Raw genomic sequence first — 24,088 nt, forward strand, 5'->3', positions numbered from 1 at the left:
GCGATGATGGGTTGAGTCAACTCCCCTCCCCCCGCCCCGCACCCCCCAACCAGGATTTGAACTCACAACCTTCCGATCGCGAGCCGCTCGCTCGGCCGCTGAGCCCCGTGTTGTTTTGAGGCGGACACCGACGAATCCGCGGCTGCTTCATCTCTAAATTGGCGCATTCCGTGCGCGTGCAGCAGGAGTGCGATAATCTGCCTAACAGAGTCATTCATAACCCCCGCGCGCCAGGCTCCGTCGCCACAGGAGCTGTCCACTGCCAGGATATTAAACCGCCACACCGTCCCCCTGCAAATTAGAAAGTGTCATTCGAGATCGCGTGCGGTGTGCAGGATGGATGGGAGAGGCGGCGGTGGGAGCGGTGGGGGTGGTGGCGGTGGGGGGACAATGGAGACGATTTCTGATATCATCACAACAGGCCACAATAATATCGCGCGCGCACGGACGCATGAGCAGATGCGAGTTAAGTGGCATTAACGCCGAGAGACGGGAAGAGCAACACCCGCATTAGAGAACACGCGCAGGCTGCGGAGACATCGCGCCACGACCGTTAAGAAAGGTGGTTCGGACAAGTGAGATATCTTGGGTCGACGTGTTGGCCGTGTTCGGGAAACGGGACTCAAGTTTAATTTTGATTTAAAGCTTTCGTGACTGCAGGGATTCATCTTCTTGGTTCTTTCGGTAAAGTCAGGTAGAAGGGAAGTAATAAAATAATAAAAATAAAACATAATCAAATAATTCTCACGACGTTTCGGCCACAACGCAAGCCGCCGTCCTCAGGTGAAGAACAGGGCTGTCGGAAAGACATTCGGACGCTGTCTTTCCGACAGCCCTGTTCTTCACCTGAGGACGGCTGCTTGCGTTGTGGCCGAAACGTCGTGAGAATTATTTGATTATGTTTTATTTTTATTATTTTATTACTTCCCTTCTACGTGACTTTACCGAAAGAACCAAGAAGGGGACTCAAGTTGGCCGCGTTTGTTTCAGCAGCGCGCTGCCCTCCGCGGGTCCACCCACGAGACACGCGGCTAAGCCACGAGCGTCGATTGCCAGCCGTCCTTCTAATCAATTGCCCGTCATGACTCCGACAGAGGAATTCATTATGAACACGAGATTCTATGACAATGATGATAATAATATTAATCAGCGAGCGGGACGGAGGTGCGCGTGAGTTACCTCGGCGACAACTCAATGGGCCCCTCCCCCTCTTTCGAATGACACCGCCGGGGGGGGGGGAAGCGGCGGGGGGGGGTCTTTGACGCCCACTGGGAAGCAGCCCGGCGCGTGCAATTTCAAGGTCAACGCGACCTCGGCGTTAACCACGTGAGTCGGGCTTGACGGACTCGAATCGCGAATTTCTGCAAAACAACAAAAACAAAAAAAACAGGCGACGGGAACGCGCGCGACCGCCGGGGCCCGCGTCAGCGCCCCGGGTTGCACGCGGGGAGATCATTAGCGGCGCTAATTAAGGCACGCGCGCGCGCGCACCGCGTTAATAATTAGAGAGGCGAGGTGGTGGAGGGGGGGGCCTAGAGAGATGACTGGCGGGGGTGGGGAAGGGGGGGGGGGGCACTTGCACACTGCGGCCGCCGCGAGGATAAAAGACGTAAGCCGGCACTGGGGTCAATTCGTTATCCAATTGCAACTCGTCGCGCTGGTAACGCGCCACCACCACCACCACCGCAGCAGCAGCAGCAGCAGCGACGGTGGTCATGGGCCACCCAATGCCTCCCCAAGCCGCCTGCAACCTCTCACCATCATGGGCTGCTATTGTTTATTGATTTTTTTTTTTACTGTGATTCGTTGCGTATGTCGGGAGAAGCGGCGGTGTTGTTGTGTTTTTTTGTGTGTTGACAGTGAAATCCGATTGATGGAGCTTCTTGGCTCGGGGTCATTCAAAATGAACTGAACGGAACTGAAGCCATCCAAATCCATCACCTTGGACCGTGGCAGGGAGTGGACGGCACGAACGGCTGTGGTGGTGAGTGGGTGAGGGGCGGTATCAGCACGTGGACGGAACTTTAAATCGCGGTCCACGTCGAAAATCAGAATCTTCATCTAAACTGGAGGAATCGCATTGAGCTGTGAAGCTCATATTCACATATATCCATCGATGCGCAACTGGAGACCCCACGGCATACGTATGCACTGGATGTATGTTGAACTTGATTCGCACCGTACGTAGCCAACCGTGCTAATCGCAGACATCTCTCTCTCTGACCGCCCGCCCGCCCGCCCCTGTGATCCCAAAGGTCAGAGCCGTCTCCCCTCCCCGCCTCCCCCCGTCACCTTCAGTCGTCCCGAGGGGTTCACGATGCCGTCGCCCGCGGTGGAGAGGGGGATCCAGCCAATTTCACGTGGCGGCTGATAGAGGCGTCAAATATCTTCTGCAGCGAGCCCTACAGACTTCACATCATCCCCCTCTTCCTCCTCCTCCATCCACGTCCCCATGTAAATGAGATTTCTCCGATATCTAAAACTCAGCGGCTCTCTGTGCCACGTGGGCCAGGTGAGCATAATTGGGATTTGTTTTTTTATTTTCGCGAGCACCGCTGCGACTGCTCTCTCTACGAGCCATCGCCATCATCCGTGGCCAATCCGCTGCTGGATGGAGGCCGCCCCGACGAAGTCGCTCTTTCGCGCTCCCACGCGAAAGCCGATTTCATCGCTCCATTTCCTCGCATGGCTAGCGCCGTCTGTCTGCTCCGTTGTGCATCGTGGCGTCGGTGTTCATCCGTTCACAGCCCCGCAGAGCCATCAGTGGATATTCCACACTCCTGTGGTGGGGGCGAGTCTGTCCATAAAATGACCGCTCCCAGCGCGCAAACTGAAACCACAGGTGTGTTGCGTGCGGTGGGGTAAAGTGTGGGGGCTCCTAGTCACGTCGTCACGACATGATCAGCTCAGAGGGTGCGGAAATCGGTCAGGTGGGGCCCCGATTTTTGATTATTCTCGCACGGTCCCACCTTGGCCACTATACAGGGTGCTTCCAATTTGTTTTTTTATACTTCTGAGAAATTGCAACACCACCACGAGAAATGTGCCTCCGGGCTCTGGAGATCACAAGGAGAAGATTCCAGGCACGTGTTGACAATGATGGCGAACAAATGGAGACTGACTGTTTGAAGCTATGAACATACATCTGTTATCACGTTAGTGTATTATCCGTTTTTTTTTTCCATTAAAAACGATAGTCCCATATAAGTGTCGACATTTGTTTAAAGCACCCTGTAAATCACGGATCCTCTTGCCTAATCACATCATTACATACGTTTTTGTTAGTTTACACTGTTGTTGAAAACATATCTCATGGTTGTCGTCAAGGGTACTCCCAACACGTCTGGTGAGCGTGGAATAGTAGACAAATTGCCATCTAGAGCTCGCTCGAAATGGAGGCCCTGTCCACTAGCATTTGGAGTGGGCGAGCCAATTCCACGGCTGTGCCTTTACCTCTGAACGGAGAAACGGGGGCAGATGAACCACGCTGTGACTTAGGCCGCCGTGCGGTTTGTACGCTCGAGGGTGCCAATCGGTGCACTCGTTACGAACATCCCACTGGAATTGGAGACCAATTCCTGGCTTGCATATCCTGAAATCAGTTACCGGTTCGCCGGCGATCGTTTAGCAACCTCAGCACGCACGCGCGGTCCTTAGGAGTGTGGCTTCTGAGCCGAGGTGTGCGCGCACGCGTCCCTTTAAAAAAAGAGCCGCACTTAGCGGCTGACCTACTTCCCACTTTAACAAAGACTGGGTAATGAGGGTTGACTGGAGGAGGCACGCAGCGTGAACTAATGTGGGCCACAATTGGCGCTAATGTACTCACTCACTTGGCGAGCGAGCAGCCACAGCCAGCCATACATTAAAATTCTCCACTCCAACCACAGGCTCCCATAACACAGCCCAGCCGCAGCACTTACGTCGCTTGCGGCAGAGATTCGAATCCGGCAGGCCACCCCGACTAATACTACGGGTGGATGAAACCGTAAAATCCTACGCCGTCTGCTAGAGGGTGGACGCTCAAGATCCCCCTGACGTCATTTGAGAGGAGTATGCCAGTGTGTGACGGCGTCATATCCGAATTCAAAACACGACCTGCAAATTATTCATTTGGGTTTACGCATGGCAGCATGGCGCCTTGAGACCCTGTGAAAGATGCCTGCTCAGTGCAAGTGACAAATATTGGGTCTGTGTGGTTCAATATTGTGGATTAGATGAAACAGCCAGCCTGGTTAACACAAATCCTCAATACGAAGTCACCTCCATGGTTGTCGTGATAAAAGAGTGACCAATGTACCACCGTTCGTGCAATCACACACCACACACACACGTGCGCACGTGGTCAGTTTAAAATGGTTCTTTATTTAGTCTCAACGAAAGAAGCAGCACTATTAAAGAGATACAAACATATAAAGCTGTGTGCTTAGTTCTTACCCACACCAGGGTGACGTGACACGACCAGACAGGCGGGAGTTAGTCTGTCGGCGAGACGCGGCCGCCTCGTGCCTCTCTCACGCCGACCATCCACGCGACGCCGCGATCCACAATTAACACAGATTTGATGACCAGGCGGTCGCACTTTGCTGACACGTAAATGACGAAAAACCCCCACCACCATTCCACGAACAAACAAGCAATCCAGTTCGGCATCCCGAACGACGTGGCCGTGAACGCGCTCCCCAACGCACTCCCGACACGGCGCGCTCGCCAACGCGCTCCCGACACGGCTTATTGCGGAGGGGCTCGCGGCTCTCGTGGGTTGCAAGGCCGCCGCCCCGGTTACCGCGCGCCGTTCTGCTTCAAGGTGCGCGCGGTCAAAAAGATCTCCCCGAGGTCGTTCGAAAACGAGGCCACCACCGCGTGCCGATATCGCGTCCCAAAGTTTGCCTTAGTTATGGGGGGAAAAAAATTACAGCGCACTTCCCTCAATTCGAATTACACACGGGCAAGATCGCTCAACCCCCCCCCTCCCCTACAGGCAGGCTACACCGGTCCTTTGCGATAGACTTGCACCACAAACACAAACGGTACTCGACCACCACCCTTCACCATCCATCATGGGCATCGCTCTGCGTGGCACCCCATCGCAAGCGGTGGAAGGGAACGGCAGCAAATTTGGGATCGCGCGCTGGGTCCGACGCGTGCAGCCACGGACAAAATTTCCACGTCAACGCGTAGTCTCGCTCCTTCCCCCCCCCCGCCCCCCCTGCACGTTTCCTCCAAAAGATGTGACGAGACGTAATATTCACCGGTACGTGAATCGGGGGGAGGGGGGGGGGGTGTGTCCGGGGAGAGAAAGAGAATTAACAAAATCGGAACCACGGTGGGAGAGGCGAGCAACGGGGTGAGGACACTGGCGGCTTGAGGAGCCGCCACGCGTGGAGATAATTGGTGGTGTCGAGGCTTCACTAACAAATGTGATGCAAAGCGGAGCAGGCGCGGCCCTGGGGAGCCCACCACGGGCGAGAGAGAGGCCCATTCATCAAAACGCTCAGTTCATCCGTACATCAGCGGGGTTTCCAAACTCCAGTCCTCGCGACCCGCCACGCCGCACGTTTCCGCGCTCACATCGAGCACAATCGCGCACTCGCCAAGCTGTTACGCAACTGCACGCACCCCAATGATCGCTGGACACGTCGTTGAATCCGAATCGGATCTCTTCCCCGTCGTACGAAACGCACGCCTATATATATACACACACACATACACAGTCGCACGCACGGACGAAAAAGCCCCCATCTCGATTTGGTTGGGCGCTCTGTCAGGCGGCGTGTTTAGCAATCGCCGGGGGCGTGCGGTCGCGAGCGCTGGGATTTGGGAAGCGCGAGGCAGGCGACCTCTGGAAAACGTGGAGCAGACCGATCTACTTTGCGAGAACGCATCAATTCGAAAGAAACAAAAATCCACGGGCCACATTTTAACCTTCAGAACCAATAACTGTACTTTGTTCCAAGTCCGATTCAATTAAAGATTAAAGCAACGTTATTAATAAAGATATTAAATTGGGCGGCTACGGCTCTCTGGGGGAGCTGACGCGCCGTCGGTGCCGACCTCCCGGCAGCTCGCGACAGCCCCTCGACTCGCACCATCGATTCGATCCCCTCTCCTCCACCCCCCCCCCCGCCAGCCTTGGGTGCGGTGACCCGAGCGGGGAGGGGGTGGGTGCGAGGGGGGGGTGGGGTCGTGGCTTTCACACCACGTTGCCGAAATGGCCTTCCCGAAAGAGCGGACCCATTTGTCTTACTCCCACCTGTCACTTCGGAGCAAGCCGTGGGCGCCGAGGTCGGGAGCGGCGACGCGGCCAATCCCCACGCGAATACTCCCGGCACCGCGTCAACGAAACGGGAAGTGGCTCTCCGCCCAAGATACCTGTGCGACGGGCTCAAGAGCGCGCGACACGCACAACACGCTTGGGCGCGCCACTGAACGTGACAGCACGCACAGGTCAGTCAGCCGGGTTGGCTGCCGAGCTGTACTCGAGGTCTTTACGAGGCGAACCCGAGGCCTCTCCGGGAGCAACAGCAAACGGTTTGCGCGGCGTTAGCGGGGTCAAGATAACGCGCGAGCCGACAAACTCGCGACGCCGGATGGGGGAGCGTTCAAGTCGCGAACGACGGGAGTGCCCAGCCAACTAACGCGAGGGCGTAACAGGCACCCACGCCACGCATGCATGCATTTGAGTGGGCGCGATGGCACTAGAGCGTGCACCTAACAGAACTCACAGTGGACACCAACATCACGGGTCAATGCTTTATACAGAGCGGAGCAACGACTCGCCAAGCGCAGCGTCGGGGGCGCGGGTGACATTTACCCACGCGAGCTTCCCTTGACCCTACCGAGCGACCGACTGCCCGGCTCACGCCAATTCGAGAGGATATTCGGCGGACACCGCCACGTTGACCGGACGCGTGGGAAGGTGCGGGCGTGCCCACGCTTTTTATCCCCGCCACGCGCGGTAACCTGTCGGTCGTGCGCCCGTCTGCTCCGCTGTGTGGACAGAGGTCGTGGGGGTCGGCCGGATTTGAGATGCTTGCCCCCCCACCTCACCCCACCACCCACGAATCGTTTCAACTGCAGCGCCAGAGTCTCGGAATCGAACCGGCGACCTCTGGATCGTAAGCCCAGTGCGCCGCTCTCCACGAGGCCACAGCGGCCGTGGCGAGCCTCGGTGTCGCTGTACCAACGGGAGCTGCACGGAGGCGTCTCTTTGCTCCGCGGTTTAAAGACATTGAAACCCTGAACGTATTGCACAACCTACAACAGCAACAAAACCCAACGGAACCGTGACTTCATTAGCGGGAGTGGCGAGCGCGGGTCAGAGCCCGCTGCACATAAACCTCTCCGCCTCCGCGAGACGAGGGAGTTTTGTTTTTGTTTTAAAATCTGGCCCAAAGTTAATTTCCAGGTGGGGCGTCAAATAGCAAAGGCCAGGGCTGGAAAACGACTCCAATTTAGAGGAGGGCTGGCATTCCATCACGGGGGTTTAACACAGCTGGTGCAGACAGGAAGAACAATTGGGAGTTGCTAGAAATTGGAATTTGCATCGGCTCTGCTCGTCACAGCTGCCGGGGTGACTCTCTCTCCGTGGGTGTGGATGCACACAGAGGAGACCACACGAATCGGCCGGCCCGCTTACATTGCAGTCACGTTCCAACTTCAAGTGAGGTGTAATGTTTTATTCATAAACGGTTTCACTTCATCTAAAGTGACCAATTTACGGCTACCTTTGCGATCTTTACGCAAACACACCGAGTCCAATTATATAAGCCCTCAGTCAAAGGTCAGCCTATACAAGAGTACAATACTAGCAAAACGCGCACGCGCGCACCCACACGGCCAGTTTTCACGCACACACAGCCCGTGTACATGCGCACGCACACACGGCCAGTACACACCCCCGCACACACAATCACACGCACAGTACGCATGCACACGGCCAGTATAGAAGTGATCACACGCACACAGAGACAAAGATTCCCCCGACAGCCTTAACGGACTTTTGGGGCAACTGCTGTTTGCGAGCACGTACATGCACACACACACACACTGCCAGTATACACTTATCCGTATTAATCTGAAAAGCTGCATAGCAGATTAAAAAAGAACGACGTTTAGAAACAGTAGTTATAGATCAACGGAAAACACACGACGACGACACTTATCACACTATTGTTATTATTATGATAAAGGCCTCATTCCATGTTCTATAAAAATTACGATGTTAAGAAAAAAATAACAGTACTAATAAAACCAACCAGCATCACGTAATAGTGCAATCCTCTGCAATCACGGCTTAAAACAAAAACGAAAGCGCACTCCGTGTAGCAAGCACACACAAGCACCCATATCTTTATTTAATTTGTGTACAAGGTGAAGGGGTCGACATTCCGACCAATGTCCTGTACGCAGGGCAGCCGTCCGCCGGGAGGAAAGCGACAGCCGCTTCTGTCCGGATTAGGGGATTCCGAATCATCGCTCCGGAAGTGGAAAGCGCCAGAGACGCATCTCCCACGGGGGAGGGGGGGGGGGGTTGGAGGCAGCCGGGCTCACATCGTTCTGCCGACTCAGAACATCGGGGAAGCACGTGGCGCGCGTTGGGGGGGGGCCAAAAAAATATGTACAACATTTTCCTTCCACGTACCAATTCCCTAACCTAACCTGCAATTTGATCGTCACCGGATCCCTGCGTGGACTCGGCTTCGGTGCCCCCAAGTTGTGAAGATGGGCACCGGCATTCCTGGCATCCACCAGGCACGCAACGCCTCGCGCACCCGCCCCCAACCCTCCCGCAATGCCGTGAGAGATTGCGGAGATTGTCGCCAGTCTCGTCCTGCTCAGACACGAGTGCGACTCCTTTCCGAGCAAGCGTCCCGTGATGCCGGGGCATTTCGGGAGACCGCTGTGCGCAACGCACTCTCAGCGGGGTGGATTGACGCGTGCACGAGCGTAAGAATCGGTGCGTTTCTCTAGAACCCCCCCCCCCCCCCCCCGACGTTTAGAACCCTCGACGTGTTTGCAGTCGGGAGTGGGGGCGGAGTGTGGTAGGAGGTGGGGGCGGGGGAGGCAGAGGGCAGACCCAGCGGCGCACGTCTCCATCAACAAAATAGAAAAGTAAAAAACGGAAGGACCTCGACGCTGGCAGAGAAGCAGGAGGGCGAGTGGCCGGCCGGACCTAGATCTTGGGCAGCTTGGGAGCGCTGATGGCCGGGTGGCTGTCGAGCAGAAGCCTGCGGCCTGTGCTCTTGTAGTCGAAGGTGCAGGCGTGCACCTCCGCGTAGCGGTGCATGCCGCAGAAGTTGTTGCCGCACCTGCGAGGTGGGGGGGGGGGGGTGGGAGAGTGTGGGCGGGGGACGGCACGGGTAAGGGGGGGCATCAGCGCGAGCGGAGGGCCGGCGGTGGCCCGAACGACGCCGACGCCAGGCCCCGTTGAGGCAGGCGACGGCAAAAGTAAATCCTATGAACTAGACCAGAGTGATAGAAAATGGTGGCGATTTGCGTTTGACAAAGCTGCCTTTCTTTGCGCTGGGGCGTCTCGGAACACTTGACAAGCGATAAACGTCCCCTTGGACGCGTCTCATTCCTCAGCCGCCACTCCATTATTATTCTTGAGCGTCGTCCGTCGTCCCTTCTAGCCGTCACGTGTCCTGCCAAAGTCCCACTCACTTTTCATTTGAATGGCGAGGATGATAGCATTATAACTGGGGTATGGACTGTTTGTATCGAAGGATCGTGGGGCGAGAGGGGTGGTGGTGGTGGCAGCTTGGCAAGTTCTTCATCCAGCAGTGGATGGATCATAGATGATGGTGAGAATAACAGTAACAGCGGTGGCTGCCGTGAAACAAGTCAAACGTCCCGATAATAATGAGTCTCGTCGACCGTTTTGTAAGGCGGGCGTGGGAGATGACCTCTTTGACAGGAGCCTTGTTTACGGATGAAGCAGAAGCGATGGGGCAGGTGGCATGGGAAATCTATCACTCGCTTTGCCCCAAGACGAATGTGCAGGTTGGCACGGGCCACAACAGCTCCTGGGACGGAATAATTTTTGTTTTAATCTTTCACTGCGTCGTCTTTTCCCCCCCATTCCCATCCCGGCCGCACAAACCACGTCGTTCAAGAGACGAGGGAATCCACGCGGATCTCTCGCGCAGAGCAGCGCGACAACCCCCTTCGCGTTAAAGAATGGCCCGCGCAAACGGATACCACAGAGCCACCCCCGAGATCGCTTTGAGAGACATCCCGTCCTCACCGTAGGGAGCGTCACTATCCCGCCCGTATTGCCACGATGCTCGCTGCACGACAGGATGGATGAATTCCTATAATGCGGTGGCAAGTGGGTGCTCCGCTTGCGTCAGCCAGATGGATGAACAACCGTCGAGGTGTTAAATAATTTGCCTGCCGCGGGCCGCTGGAGGCAACGCTGGCAACCGCGTTCGCCGAGCCTCGCTCGCGCAAGCGAGGCCTGGGCCTCTCGGCGGGAGCTCCCTCCCCTCCAGCCTCCAAGAAAATGCTGACAAACGATAACCCCTTTGCAGCTGACGAGCGACTACCGAGGGTATTTTTAACACTTTCCGACGAAAGCTGATTATAAGTGAATGCGTTGTAGCGCCCGCGCGCCCGAAATCGCGGCGCTCCTCGACCATGAATCATGCCCAGGTGCAGTGGCGCATGAGCTCCGTGAAAAGGGAAACGTGGGTGAGAAGATTGACTGGGAGAGCAACGGCGAGGAGTTGTTATTTTGTGTGAGATTGCATGACAATTATTTATTTGCTGCAGGCGCTCGCTTTCATCCACGCCGGTGCGGAGCGGCGCCGTGGAGCAGCTCGCGCTTATGCATTTTGCTCTGTCCATCTGATTGAAATGCCGCCCACAGTTTGTACAACAAAACCAAAAAGGAAAGGACCACTAATTAAATACTTCCGAAGATAAAAGCGTGTTACTAATTTGTTGATTATCATAAGTGTAATGAGATCGACTTGTGCAAAACTCACAAAACGACCTCCCCATTACCCATAGGCTGATTATCGTGGTTGCTGATTAACCAAGTAACTGTGCTCTTGTGCACGCATATGCATGTGTATGTTTTTTCATGTCAGGAGCTCACAAATTCTTGAAAGATCCGGATACATGCCCATCGGTGAGCTCCTCCTGCAGGCGAGGCTGTTTTGGCTGGGTCATGTAGCCCACATGCCCAGCAGCTGCGTGCCAAACTAGCTTCTGTTTGGCTGGATAGAGGGGGCTTAATAAGAATGGCACGGGCTGGGAGAGATGGACTAATGTGGTACAGAAGAGTGTGGAGCCAAGTGGACTTGTCGAAGACTGTAACCAGCGAAGTCCAGATCAGCCTCGACGGTAGAGATACGTGAAGGACGCTACTGGGCAGTTGGAAGTAGTCACCCATCAGAAACGGCAGATAGCAGAAGAGCGACGCTCACAACAACGAGCGGAGTATCGGGTGGCTAAAACGGAGTAGGTTGGCAGTGGGGAGGGGTGAATCAGCCAGTCATCTCAGTCAGTCAACCCATGGCATCTGGGTCTGTTCCATGACCTCATGCCAGCGGGCATTTGACACTCCATGTGGCCTCAAAGCGCACCTAGCCTGGCACAAGCGCCGCGGTGACGTTACGAATGGCAGCTGTTGTTTTTTATTTTTACACACAAACCTCCCAGTGCAGGATCCTCCAAACAAAGAAAGAAAACAATTGGTGAGCAGATCCCGATTTTTCGGAACGGGTAGCCGATTCCGGAATGGGTTACAGGATAACCGATTGTCCTTTGACAACCCCCTTCTCGGTGGGTGCGGTGCGCGGTGAGCGACCGGGGTGGCTTGCCTGCACTCGTAGCTCGTCGCCAGCCCCGTCTTCCGACCGCAGAAGGAGCACCTCTTTGTCGCCGCCTTCTTCCTCGGATACCAAGTTTTCACCGCGTACATCTCGTCACCTGCCATGCACGAGACGGAGGGGGCACACGAGGGGGCACACGAGGGGGCACACGAGGGGGCACACGAGGGGGCACACGAGGGGGCACACGAGGGGGCACACGAGGGGGCACACGAGGGAGCACACGAGGGGGCACACGAGGGGGCACACGAGGGGGCACACGAGGGGGATCGGGGGGACGTTGACGATCTAATAAAGGTACACGGGAGCTTCCAACCTCACACGACGCCCGCGCGTGACGGTGCCCCCATCTACCACGACCCCATCTACCACGACGTGGACAAATGGGGCTACGTGCCGGGGAAGGAGTGGGGGGGGAGAGGATTTGGATGAATATGATCAGAGTTTCTTAAAATCCATGGCCACAGTAGGGTCAGCGCGATTCTAATTCTACATTTCAGGGAAATCCGTGAAAAGTTTGCCTTCAACCAAATCACCCGAAAGCTGCCCTGGCTTCTGCTTGGATGGGCACCGAGCGTGTAAAACGTGGGTGTTTGTAGGACGCTGCAGGCAACATTATGGGCAACAGATGGCAGTGCAGCAAAGTCCATAATTATACTGTACTATCCTCCAACATTTGTGCCTTCCCTGTCATCACGAACCCCGAAGTGACCAACACGGTAAAGGTAAAATAAACCCTACGACCCACATGGGGGGGGGGGGGAACAGAAGGCCGCCGTGCGTGTAAGTGAACAATCGGAGCCCAACGCCACAGACGTAGCCGACATTAAAAAGCCACGTAGGCGGCGATGACGTGAGGCGCCGCGCTGATTTGTAATTTGACACGACGTAGCGCGAGCACATTCGCGCGCAATCACGGCACGCTCCTCGACCGTTAATCACGCCCAGGAGCAGCGACGCATGAGCTCAGTTTGAGGGAAACGTGGGGAGAAGATGCGACTGGGAGGAGAGGAGCAGCAGCGGGTTGTTATTTTTTGTGCAAGATTGCAAGTAATTGATTGATTTAGCTGCAGCCGCGGCTTTTATCCGCGCCGGTGAAAAAAGCGGCAGCGCGCAATTCAACGGTCGTGCTGAATCGGGCAATTGCAGCATAAGTGCCTCGCATAGAGAGAGGTCTTAAAATTCTATTTGGCCATTCTTGTGCTGATCTCGGTTTTGTCGTGTGTGCTCCTATTTCTGTTTGCCTCATTGTTGCACTTTCTTTTATCCTCTTATTGCTTTTTGTCCTCTTCGTGAACCAGATCACTCGATCGCACGAGACTACCCAAGGTCTCCAAGGTTCTCGCCTGGTCAAAAAGTCAACTCTGAGACTTGAACTCTGCGGTTCCATTTTGCCGACATGAATGAGCTTGCGTCTCGCATACCGTTCCGCCGAATCAGCACTTGCGAGAAACAAATTGCGATTTTCAGCGCGAACATGAAAGCCGCGTCGGGTTTCGGTTAACGGGGGGGGCGGGGGGGGAGGCGACACCCGGCGGATTTAACACCCAGCGCCCAAAAATCAATCGGCTGCTGATTTAAACGGATTTGCAAACCCAACGTCGACGCTCGGGTAAAGCGGCAGAGACTTCTTCCGCTCCGCCATCACGCGCTCGTATCTCTTTCCCTGCCATTGGCAGAAAGTGTTTTAGTGCAGGCGAGTGCCAATACGGCTAAGCGATTGCATCGGCTCGCGGGGGTTAAGTGAAATACCTGATTCTTCGGCATGTGGAGAGCAAGGTTCTGAGCAGCGAGCACCATTGAGAGACTGCACACGCACGGAGAGGGGCACGCGGAGACGGCGGTTCACACGGCACGCTCCGGCTAACGCGCCGCAAACCATCTCGGCTTCCTTCGTTCGGCAAACAAATCCCGGGGAATATGAAGCGTCCGTTTGATTTTGTCCATTGCATTTTCACCGACAGCTCGCAATCATGCATTATTAAAATGGCAGCCTTGTTAAAGTATGAAATCGTGAATTATTGAGCGAGGAGGCAAAACGCAACGCGCTCCCCTGCGCCACGGGGAACGCACGGAGAAAGCGCGCCGGCTATCTCCGCGCAAATCCCGGCTTCTCCGCGGCATGCCAGATCGACGGCGCCATCTCTCTCCGACCACAACGGACAACACGTGTCCCCTGTTTACACTGCGTCAGGATTACAACCCCAGACGACGCCGACGTCGGTAAAGACGAACGGAACCTGCAAAATTTCAGGCATCACAAGTGACGCCTTGACCAAATCTATATGCCCACCATTCCTTCCACTCCGTGACGATTATCGCGATGTCCGTTTCCCATAAGTCTGTAATGGTATTTCGCATTTCTATCATTTGTGTGCTTTGCCATGCTTCCAGTCCGAATATAGATTACTTACAAAGTTATTTAAATTGCAGTCCACTCAACAGTAGCCTGCCTCAAGTCTTCTAATCATTGTAACTTTACGAACTGTGATGCTTTTATTACACACACACACACTGTCATTTGCACAATATTTAAGCAATTAACTTAATTACTACATTCATCCAATCATACTTAAGTTTCGATGTATTTAGACCTTTAATGATTGTGTTTGTTATTTCATAAATATCGTGTCGAAACACAAAGAGGTGGCATCAAGGCCAGAAATGTTGATGTCAGGAATGAAAATATGAATAAAAAAGAGCAACAATATTCCGATCATCCTGGACCTTGCATCACACATCGTATCGCCACATTGCGGCTCCCGTACAACTCGGTCAGACAGAGGGGGGTGGGGGGGGGTGAGCGGACACGGCCCGCGACCTAGGATCTACGATCCGTCCGGAGGCCCGGCAGGCGTGATGCCGTGCGAGCTCACGTAGGATGCGGCCCCGAAGGGATAGGAAGAGACGGACGCCTTTGTCGTTGTCTCAGCCCCGCAGCGGTGCAGCAGGTCGGGCGTCGCGGCTCGAGCCACAGAGCTGCCGTGCGGCAGGTGGCGGTCGCGCGACGTCATGCGTCCGAGCAGACGCATGTCTCTGCTGTTGCTGCTGCTACCACCGCATGATGGCACGGCGCCGGCTGCCGCGGCGTAGTCGCCCTCCGAGCCGCTTCTCGGCCTGGCATGCGCGCCCACCACCTTCTTGCCTGCGCGGTACAAGCGTGGGGGGGAGAGTCACGGTTGTTGGCCCAACCCTGGTCACTGTGTTCACACCCGCCCTCACCGCCGCCATCATAGCAATCGTCGAGCCTCTCCTGCGAAAACTTTCGCGGCAGCGGAGAGCGACAGGACCCTCTTGAGACTCATTGAAGCTTTCCTGGGTAAAAATGCCTAAATAATAATAAGAATACAAACTAGACTGGAGTTGAGAACCACTGCCCTTGACTGCCTCTCTCAAGCCCGCTGTGTCGGTACAGCTGAGAGACGTGCTGACGTTGGGAAGACGCCACGCAAATCCACATCGTGTTGTGGCTGTAAGGGCCCCCCCCCTCCCTCGTTTAGCTTCAGGCCCAGCCACCTTCGTCTCTCCAGTGCCGATGCCGAATCCCCACAAGGGAGGTGGAAGACCAGTTCAAATATTCGCGACTGATGTTGGCCGTGGTCGGGAAATTAACTCGGGTAGCCGGGTTCGTAGCGCAGTGCACTAAACACTTCGCCACTGCTCCACCCATGTGTGCCCATGCACAAAGACAACAATTCCCCCATATAGCCTTTAACAGACTGTTGGGGCAAGGGCTGTTAGCCGGCACAGCACCCAAGGAGGGCGACTGGCTAACACCACGCCCGGCCGTCTTCGCGTCCCCAGTGCAGATGTTTGCACACTGCAGCAGGTACTCATTTAAGGCCGAGTTGACCTAGGGGAGGCGCACAGGACCGATTCAAATGTTACCCACCATTATTGGTCGCGAGCGAGAGAATTGAACACTGGCCGCCATGTAACACGGCACGCCAACCGCTGCGTCATCGCTCCCCAAACACGCGCACACGCAAGCACACACGCAAGCACACACACACGCAAGCACACGCGCAAGCACACGCGCAAGCAAGCACACGCACAAGCAAGCACACGCACAAGCACACGCACAAGCACACGCACAAGCACACGCACAAGCAAGCACACACACACACACACGCAAGCACACACACACACACACAAGCACACACGCACAAGCACACACACACGCGAGCACACGCAAGCACACGCACACATGCACAAGCACACGCACAAGCACACACACACACGCAAGCACACGCACACGCAAGCACACACACACGCAAGCACACGCACACACGCGAGCACACACGCAAGCACACACGCGAGCACACACGCGAGCACACGCGAGCACTGACCGGGTCAGAAATTGAATTTGGGCAGAATTCATCACATTCTAGGGCCACGAGAGGCATGCGGGCCGTCGAACGTCCGACTGCCAATCTCGGGCAGCGTTTATGTGACCGGCGGCGGCCAGGAGAGCGACCGCGACGTGAAGTGGGAGCAAATAGCCGTGCAGCGGTGCAATCCGAGGGACGATTTACAGAATAAAGTCTTGCGCTTGCACGAATGTGCGCGATCAATCGTGCAACTCGGAATATATCATTTGCAATTTCGGCTAGGTATTCGTTGCTTGGGTTGCAGAGAGACAATAGGAGGAAATACGCCAATTGGAGAAGGCACGCAGGCTGAATAAGAGAATTTTAACCGTCAAGAAAAGTCCGCGGGAGCGGGCGTGGACGTGTCGCGATGGCCGGCGGGCAAGAATACGGACGGTGGCGGCCAGAGGGGGGAACGGGTTCGGGAAAACGTCCTCTGTGGAAACCGAGCGATGAATTCAGCTCCGTTGCAGGTCACGGGGTGCGTTCGTTAACATCGCAGGTCCGCGAGAAACGGCAACGGCTTGGCGGGGGGCCTTCACCCAGCGGTGCATTGACTGGGGCCGACGATAACGACGGACGAATCATATCTGTTTTTCTTATTTTGTTTGCTGGCCCCCGATCGTAACAATCCCTTCAATCGCCGTGATGCAATTTAAGGCTGAGTCACCACATGCAGGCGTCACGCCATGTGTGACGCAGCGCGTGACGCAGCGCGGTCTTTCACAATCTCATGACTCTGCAATCCATTTAGCGCCTGCACACAAACACACTTGCACCTGTCATGGGAATGCGGAGTTTCCACCCACTGGCTCAGGGCAGTAAAAGGGAGGTGGGAGCACTGCCTCAATGCTCATTTTGAGTAAGGAAGCCAATCATTTACTCTGGGAGGAAAATTGGAACACCTGCGGTAACTCACAATTAAAGGCGGCAATTCAAAAGGAAGATAAAAGGGTGTGGGGGGGGATTTGCATAAAATTGTTGAAGGAAACACGTGGGGGACATCGGTGGCTCGTTCCGAGGAAGGTGAAGCAGCGTCGCACAGCACAACTACTTCGGAAGAGCCATCCAAGGGCGAGGTTCACTGCAGGGTGGAGCAGCACCGGGCTGGTGAGCGTTAATAACCAGCGAAACGACATTTACCTTCGCAACCTTCCCCGCAAGGCCCCGTGCGCCCCCCCCAATGCCCCCACCCCCGGCACCGCTGGCAACTGGACATTAGCGGCGCATGTGGCAACCCTCCCCCTTCCATGACGGTGAGGGGGGAATTGATTGGATCCTTATCTCATTCATGCCGCCCGTCTCATTTCCTCTGCTTTGTTTCTTCCGACGAGACCTTCTTAAGCAATCTGATTGGTTGGCAAATAATCGACAAGCACACGCATGCACGACTCAATGCGCGTGCCGTGAACGTCGCAGCGGATTTTTAGTCGCTGAATCGTGACACGTGGACTAGGGTGGTTAAACAATAAATCGGATGGGGTAGGGATTATGAAAGGCAGCAATCGGTCATCGAATCCAGTGGAATATGAGCAGGGAACGGTTGGAATAGCCACACTTTACCCCACCGTACACGACCTGTCGTTTGACTTCCCGCGGTTGAACCCAATTACACTGCTGGGTGAAGAGGGGGGGGGGGAGATTTGCCCAGCCCGAAAGGTTGAACCAAGCCAGCGACCTCTGCGTTGAACCCAATTTTAACCACCCTAACACAGAAACACAAGGCGAATGGAACCATATTGATTATAATAAGAATCAATTCTTAAGCTTATTATTATGAGTTGTGCAAAATGAATGCTAATGGTACGCATATCAATTTTTTGGTAAACGTTTCATGTCCACGTGATGCATCTATGGAGAGCCGTCTGCGTGCACACGAGCTGCTGCACAGCAGCGGCTGGACCGTTGAAACGTGACGATGGCTTGGGGAGGGGCCTTCGCCCCGGCAGCGAGTTCACCGAGGCCGACGATATCAACGACGGCGCGCTCCCGTTACATTCCTCAAGTAACAACACTGCGCGACGAGGCCGACACGAGCGACTATGGACACATTGCACGAGAGAGGCGGTTCAGAAGACACGAGGAAGGTTCGACCCCCACCCCTCCTTTTTCAGAGACGCGCGGCGTGGAACTCACCTGCCGACACCACCCTGCTCGGGTTGCCGGCTCCGCCAAAGTTTTGCTGAAAGGCACCGGGGCACATCGGCAAAGGCAGCTGGAACCTTTTCACCTGCGCCGGCGGGCGCAGGTTGCTCGCCCCCAAAGAGGATGGCGGTCCGAGGCCGTCGGGGGGCAGCCTCGCGGCACGGCGGCGCGGGGACGGCACCAGCAGCGGCTTGAGGAGCGGCACGGGCGGCGCGCCACGCCCCCCGGCAAACGGCGCGGTCCGAGCCGCCCCGCTCTTGGCGGCCCTCGGAGGCTCCCCCGCCGACCGCTTCAGCCTCTTGAGGGTCTTCGTCGACTCGGGGAGGTCGTCGTCGCCAGAGCCGACGCGGCCGCCTTTCAGCTGCCTGGAGGGGCAGTGCGTGGCTCGCGAGCCGCTCTGCGCCCCCGCGATGAGTTCCCACTTCGTGTCGAGCCTTGCATTGTCGAGGTCGCTGCCCTCCTTCGGGATCATCAGCCGTTCCAGAGCCTGGACGGTTTTGGCGACTTCCGCTTTGTACACAGACTCTCTGCGCTCCGCGGCGCGGGCGGCCGTAGCCGCCACCGCCGCCGTGGAGATGTTCAAGCTATCCATTTCGTCGGCGAGTTCCGAGAGATCCTCCGTCGCGACGAGGCATTCCGGCGCGGCGTCGGCGTTCACCGCGGCCGCGTCCTTCTCGCCGCTCGGCGGGATGCAGAATGCCGAGGGGCCCAACCCCGGCAGAGCGCCGCCAACGTCGAGTTGCGGAAAAAGAGAGTACGCGGGCCAAATGTCGGCCGCAGAGAGCGCGTAGGAGCCAGCGACATGCGAGTTGTTGAACAGACTGCCCCCTGCTTCGTGCATCAGCAAGTGAGTCCCGGACGCCAAGTCCTCGTGAGTCGAACCCAGGGTTCCTTCAGAAGGCGGCACTGCCGGTGCACCGCCGGCGGCGCCCGCCTCGCCTCTGCCCGGCACGGCCACACCCTCCAGAACGTCTGCCCCCATGGACAAGCTGCCACCGGTGGCGTCACGCAAGCCCTCGGAACGGACAATCGCGTCATAGGCCTCACCCGTCAAGGCGTTGGCCGCAAAGTTTCTGCCGTCGAAGAGGTTTGGGATGGCGGGGAGAGGGCTGAACGAGGACATGAATTCGGCGTGGCTTTTGGTGATAGTGGCCTTCTGATGGTCGGTCATCGGGGCGTGTGCACCCTGCCCGCCGGACATCTGCCCAACTGCTGGGTGGAAACTGCCAGCAATCACGCCGGTGGTGAGCAGGCTGGTCGACACGTACGGGAGACCCACCGGCGCGGCGGAAATCCTGCCGCCGGCATAGCGAGGGCAGAACGATAACGGGTTTATCAAGGGGACCGGCGGCAGAGTCGGCGGCGGTGGCCCCGTGCGCGAAGACCCGCGCAATGGTGCCGTGGTGACCGGGCTACCCGGGAGATACGGCGATGCCGGCGGTTGCTGGGAGCTCTCGGCGTTTGAGTCGTGGAGCGGCGGTAGCAAATGCGGCTCTTCGCACTGCGGGAAGGCACGCAGACGGTGACGGGAGTAGCGGGTGGTGATATCTTCATACAAGTCCTCGGGCGACGGAGGCCGCGGCTGCAGCTTGGGAATGCCTTTCTTGGGCTGCAAACACAACCACAGTTTTTTTTTTATAACTCCTCCGTTACAATGAGGGTTGTTAAATGAAAGCCGTAAACTTGTTTCAAAATCAATAACCAGTTCAGAAAGCCAGGAACCTTTAAGCGATCAGAGTGTAACTGTATTCAGGAATGCACCGATTGGCACCTAGGCCTAGGCAAGGTAAGGTAAAAGTTAAAAACAACGAGCCCACCTTTACCCTCTACCCTACTTTTTACCCTATATAGCAGAGCAGGTAAGGTAAAAGGTAAAAAGCAACGAGCCTACCTTTACCCTACCTTTTACCCTTACCCCATACAAATTACCCGATTACAGGGTAATTACTGGGGTACTACACATGAAAAAGGTTTATAACGGTAAATGCTAGGTAGAGCGCTTTATACATATAGAATACTCTCGACGATTCCAATTGTACACGCTTTCTTTGAACTCACTGTGTCTGTTGTTGTTGTCGTTATTGTTGTTGTCGTTGTTGTATCCTCAAATCTTGTAACTCAATTTTAACCCACTTCCCAATGTGTTATCGACTGCAAACTTGGTATACTTATGTTATACTGATGACAATACTATATTCTATTATAAATAACGGAAAACATATTTTAAACATTATTTTTTATGTTATGTTTCTGCTTGGGTCTAATTGTCCACGCTCAACTGACGTTGGCTGTAAATCAGCACGGTTCCTTACGTTATGGCAAGCTTCGGGGCCACTTCCTGGAGTCGTGGAGTTCTGCCATTACGAATACGGTACATTTCATAAAAGTGTGTTTACATTTTTTTTTAATATCACTTATTAAATGGAGGCCACGGACTGCGCCACGGAGCTTTTAGCGGTAAACAAAGTACCGTATTTACCGGGTAATACTTCGCGCTACCTTTACCTTATCGGGTAATTCTTCCGAGCTACCTTTACCCTACCCTTTACCTTATCCCTTGGGCATGTCGACACATTTACCCTTTACCCGGTAAAAAGGTTAAATTACCTTACCTTGCCGAGGCCTACTTCCACCCCAGAAGATGGAATTCTGGATTGTCTTGTGCATTCACCATTACGGCATGAAAGCTCCCTTCACCCATACATTGACTTGGTTCATAGCGAGACACACCTCATTTCACACCGGAAACCGGGAATGGCGAGTGGGCGACACGAGCATATATATTACACCGACACACGACGACCAGATCACAGCTGGAGAACAGATCAATCTCCCATCAGTGCATCTGTTTTCATTAAATGTGCCGTCCGGTTCCGTTCACTGTTGTGTAACGTTGTTGAAAATAAGACAGATTAGAAATACTTTTGAAGAAAGCATGTGACATTCTAAACAAACGACCAGATAGCGACGCAACGACAGTGCCGACCGCGCGAGAGGAAAGTGTCCACGACCTTCTTGGCGAAGCTCATGTTGTTGCGGAGCACGTTCATCCTGGTCATGGTGAGTGCGTTCTCCTGCAGCTGCTCCACCGAGGGTGACTCCTCGGCATCCTCCTCCTCCTCCTCCGCGTAGAGATTGTACATCGAGCCGCCACTGCACAGCGCGCACATAGGGAAGTGCAGCGGCGCACGCACACAGACACACACATACGAGGCTCAGATCTCCCGCGTAGCCTCAATGGACTGCCGGGGTTGTTATCAAACGCCTGTCAGTGACGACGTGGCTCACGAGGTGGTAGTGGTGTGGCCAGTACCACGCCGGCCACCTTGTTTCCCCAGTGCCGAGGTTTGACACGCTGCACCAGCTACTCATTTCAGGCAAAGTTGACCAAGGAAAGGGCCCAGGATCAGTTTTGATATGTCACCGATGCTGGCTGCAAGTGAGAATTAAACACGTTGCCGGGTTCGTAGGACAGTGCGCTAACCGCCGTGCAACCGCTATCTTACGCACGCAAATCCCCGTATTCACACACACAAAAAAAACATCCCCGTATAGCCTTAGCAGACTGAAGGGGGAAGTGCTGTTAGCGAGCACCTATGAAGGCCGGAACGGCACACGAGGGGGTGGGTGGCCAGCACCACGCCCGACCGCCTTTGTCTCCTCAGTGGCGATGTTCACACACCGCACCAGGTACTCATTTGAGGCTGAGTCGACCTAGGGGAGACCCAGGGCCGGTTCAGATAATCGTCACTGGTGTTGGCCGTGAGCGGGAATCGAACCCGGGTGGCCGGGTTCATAGCGCAGCGCGCCAACTGCTACACTATCGCTCCCCACCACACCACACACATGCACAGACGTTTGACTTGTTGATGAATTCTATTAACGAGTTATTGGCTGTGATTATTTAGTATTACTATTATTACGCTCGGAAAGCTTCATTAAAGACGAAAGATTACTTATCAGGAGGGCCTTTCTGAGCTATCACAGTGAGGGGGCTTATGATTTATCTGTGCGTTTCCCAATCAAGTAAGGTTTTCAAATTTGGCAAATTTCAACCTTGGTGTCGGCGCACAATGTCCAAACTATGCTTCGAGAGACGTCCGGGCACCATCATCGTCCACTTCAAAGCAGAAAGTGCAAATGTTACGGTTAATAACACCCCAAGCAGTATTCACCGGGGGGGGGGCCTGCAGGGTTCGAACCGCGATCCTCTGTAACAAGCATCGATTAGCACTACAGCTGGGCCATGGCATCGCGTATTCTATTTGTGCTGATAATGCACAAAATATGAATTTGTAACCAATTTTCATTTAACCATACAAGGCTCTTTGTGAGAAGTGGCCAAATGCACGTCTCAAAATATGGAGGGAAAAATAGGGGGACCTGGAGAAAAATCCACACGGCCACGGGGGAGAACATGCAAACTCCAAATGTACAGGCGTCAATGTTTGGGATCGCACCCACGTCCTCATGTATACCAGGCGAGGCAGTTAACATCTCGCCACCGAACCGTGCCAACCAAACGATGCCACGCGCTCTCTCCGCATTTCTCCGCAGCGATGGAATCTGTTGGTGCGCAGCGGCCAGACTTGGGCGTCGCAAGGTCGTGGCAGATGGCGACGGCGTAGGGAGGCCTCTATCCACATCTTGAACGGTGACAACTCGCGGAAAAAAACCGTGACACCGCAGCTAGACAAGATTCAGCCCCTTGTCGCTGGAAGCCCCGCTAAGCGGCAATCCACGGGGTTGCGACTATGCTTCAAGAGCCGAATGGCTCACAGGGCTATACCTAATAAATGAACTTGAAATGAACTTGAACTTCAGCACGCTTGTCTGCGAGAGCGCCAAAGGCAGGAGAGGGCGTGTAATATAACACAAACAATTACATTTACGGAATCGCCTCGGCAGTGGTGCACATGCAGAATCAAACGCTAAGTTGATCGCAAACATTGCCCGACCAAAAATAAAACATCATAAGACTCGCGTTTTGGGCAGGAAAGCACTATTACAGGTTTGAATTACTTTTTCAACAACTTGTGCCATGGAATGAAAGTACCAATGAGCGTTGTTTCCGTCAATGTTTTTGGAGATTTATTCAGCTGTCTGGAAACCACTTTGCTCTGGCACAGAACAAATATTTGTCTTGTTTTATTAAATTTATCCTGTGCTTAAGGACTCCGTGAGCTCTCTACGTCATGTTGTGATTGTGTTTGCGCAGTTGCAGCAAGTACACACACACGACATTCACAACTTGCGATTGTGTAATCCACACACCACGACGGTTATGCAACCAAAAAAGGTTCCCGCGATATTGAAAGGATGAGCAGGAACAAAGAATATTATCGCAAATCCACCGCAAATAACAGGTCTCGTAACAGGCCAACGGAAGCCTGCCATTTTCACGTCAAATAGCAGCGAATCGCGAAGAGGCGAGTCAAACTTTTACCTACGGCAAATACAGGCTCCACCGAGCTTCGCATTATATCACCGTACCGAGTACGGGCAAAAGGTTCAGCAACACTTTGTAAGATTACTTTGACTTCACCGTAATGAGTTTTAGATTACCCTAAAGTAGACTGTTTCCAGACAGGGTTGATATTGGACGGTAAATACACCGTCCCGTGTGGCGGTTAATTTATCATTCTTAATTAGGAGCGCTGAAAGCCAACCACAGTGTATAAAGCAAGGTTCTCTCTCTCCGTCTGACCGCACAAGAGCAAGAAATAATAAGTTGGG

The 24,088-nt window shown here is 54.7% G+C and overlaps 1 protein-coding gene across 1 annotated transcript in view; it reads right to left on the reverse strand.

Moving 5' to 3' along the window:
- Nucleotides 1-4,342: 4,342 nt before the first annotated feature.
- The window catches only part of LOC144732059 (AN1-type zinc finger protein 4-like), a 33,585-nt gene continuing 13,839 nt past the window's right edge, over nucleotides 4,343-24,088 (reverse strand). The window contains exons 5-10 of the mRNA XM_078613291.1: nucleotides 21,364-21,505; nucleotides 18,344-19,961; nucleotides 14,714-14,982; nucleotides 13,590-13,644; nucleotides 11,829-11,937; nucleotides 4,343-9,308 (exon numbers count right to left, since the gene is read on the reverse strand). Of these exons, the coding sequence (XP_078469417.1) occupies nucleotides 9,173-9,308; nucleotides 11,829-11,937; nucleotides 13,590-13,644; nucleotides 14,714-14,982; nucleotides 18,344-19,961; nucleotides 21,364-21,505 (2,329 nt within the window). The 3' untranslated portion in view covers nucleotides 4,343-9,172. The remainder of the gene's footprint in view (nucleotides 9,309-11,828; nucleotides 11,938-13,589; nucleotides 13,645-14,713; nucleotides 14,983-18,343; nucleotides 19,962-21,363; nucleotides 21,506-24,088) is intronic.

Source organism: Lampetra planeri, chromosome 41 (genome assembly GCF_965212315.1).
Source record: "Lampetra planeri chromosome 41, kcLamPlan1.2.h2, whole genome shotgun sequence".
Classification (NCBI taxonomy): domain Eukaryota; kingdom Metazoa; phylum Chordata; class Hyperoartia; order Petromyzontiformes; family Petromyzontidae; genus Lampetra; species Lampetra planeri.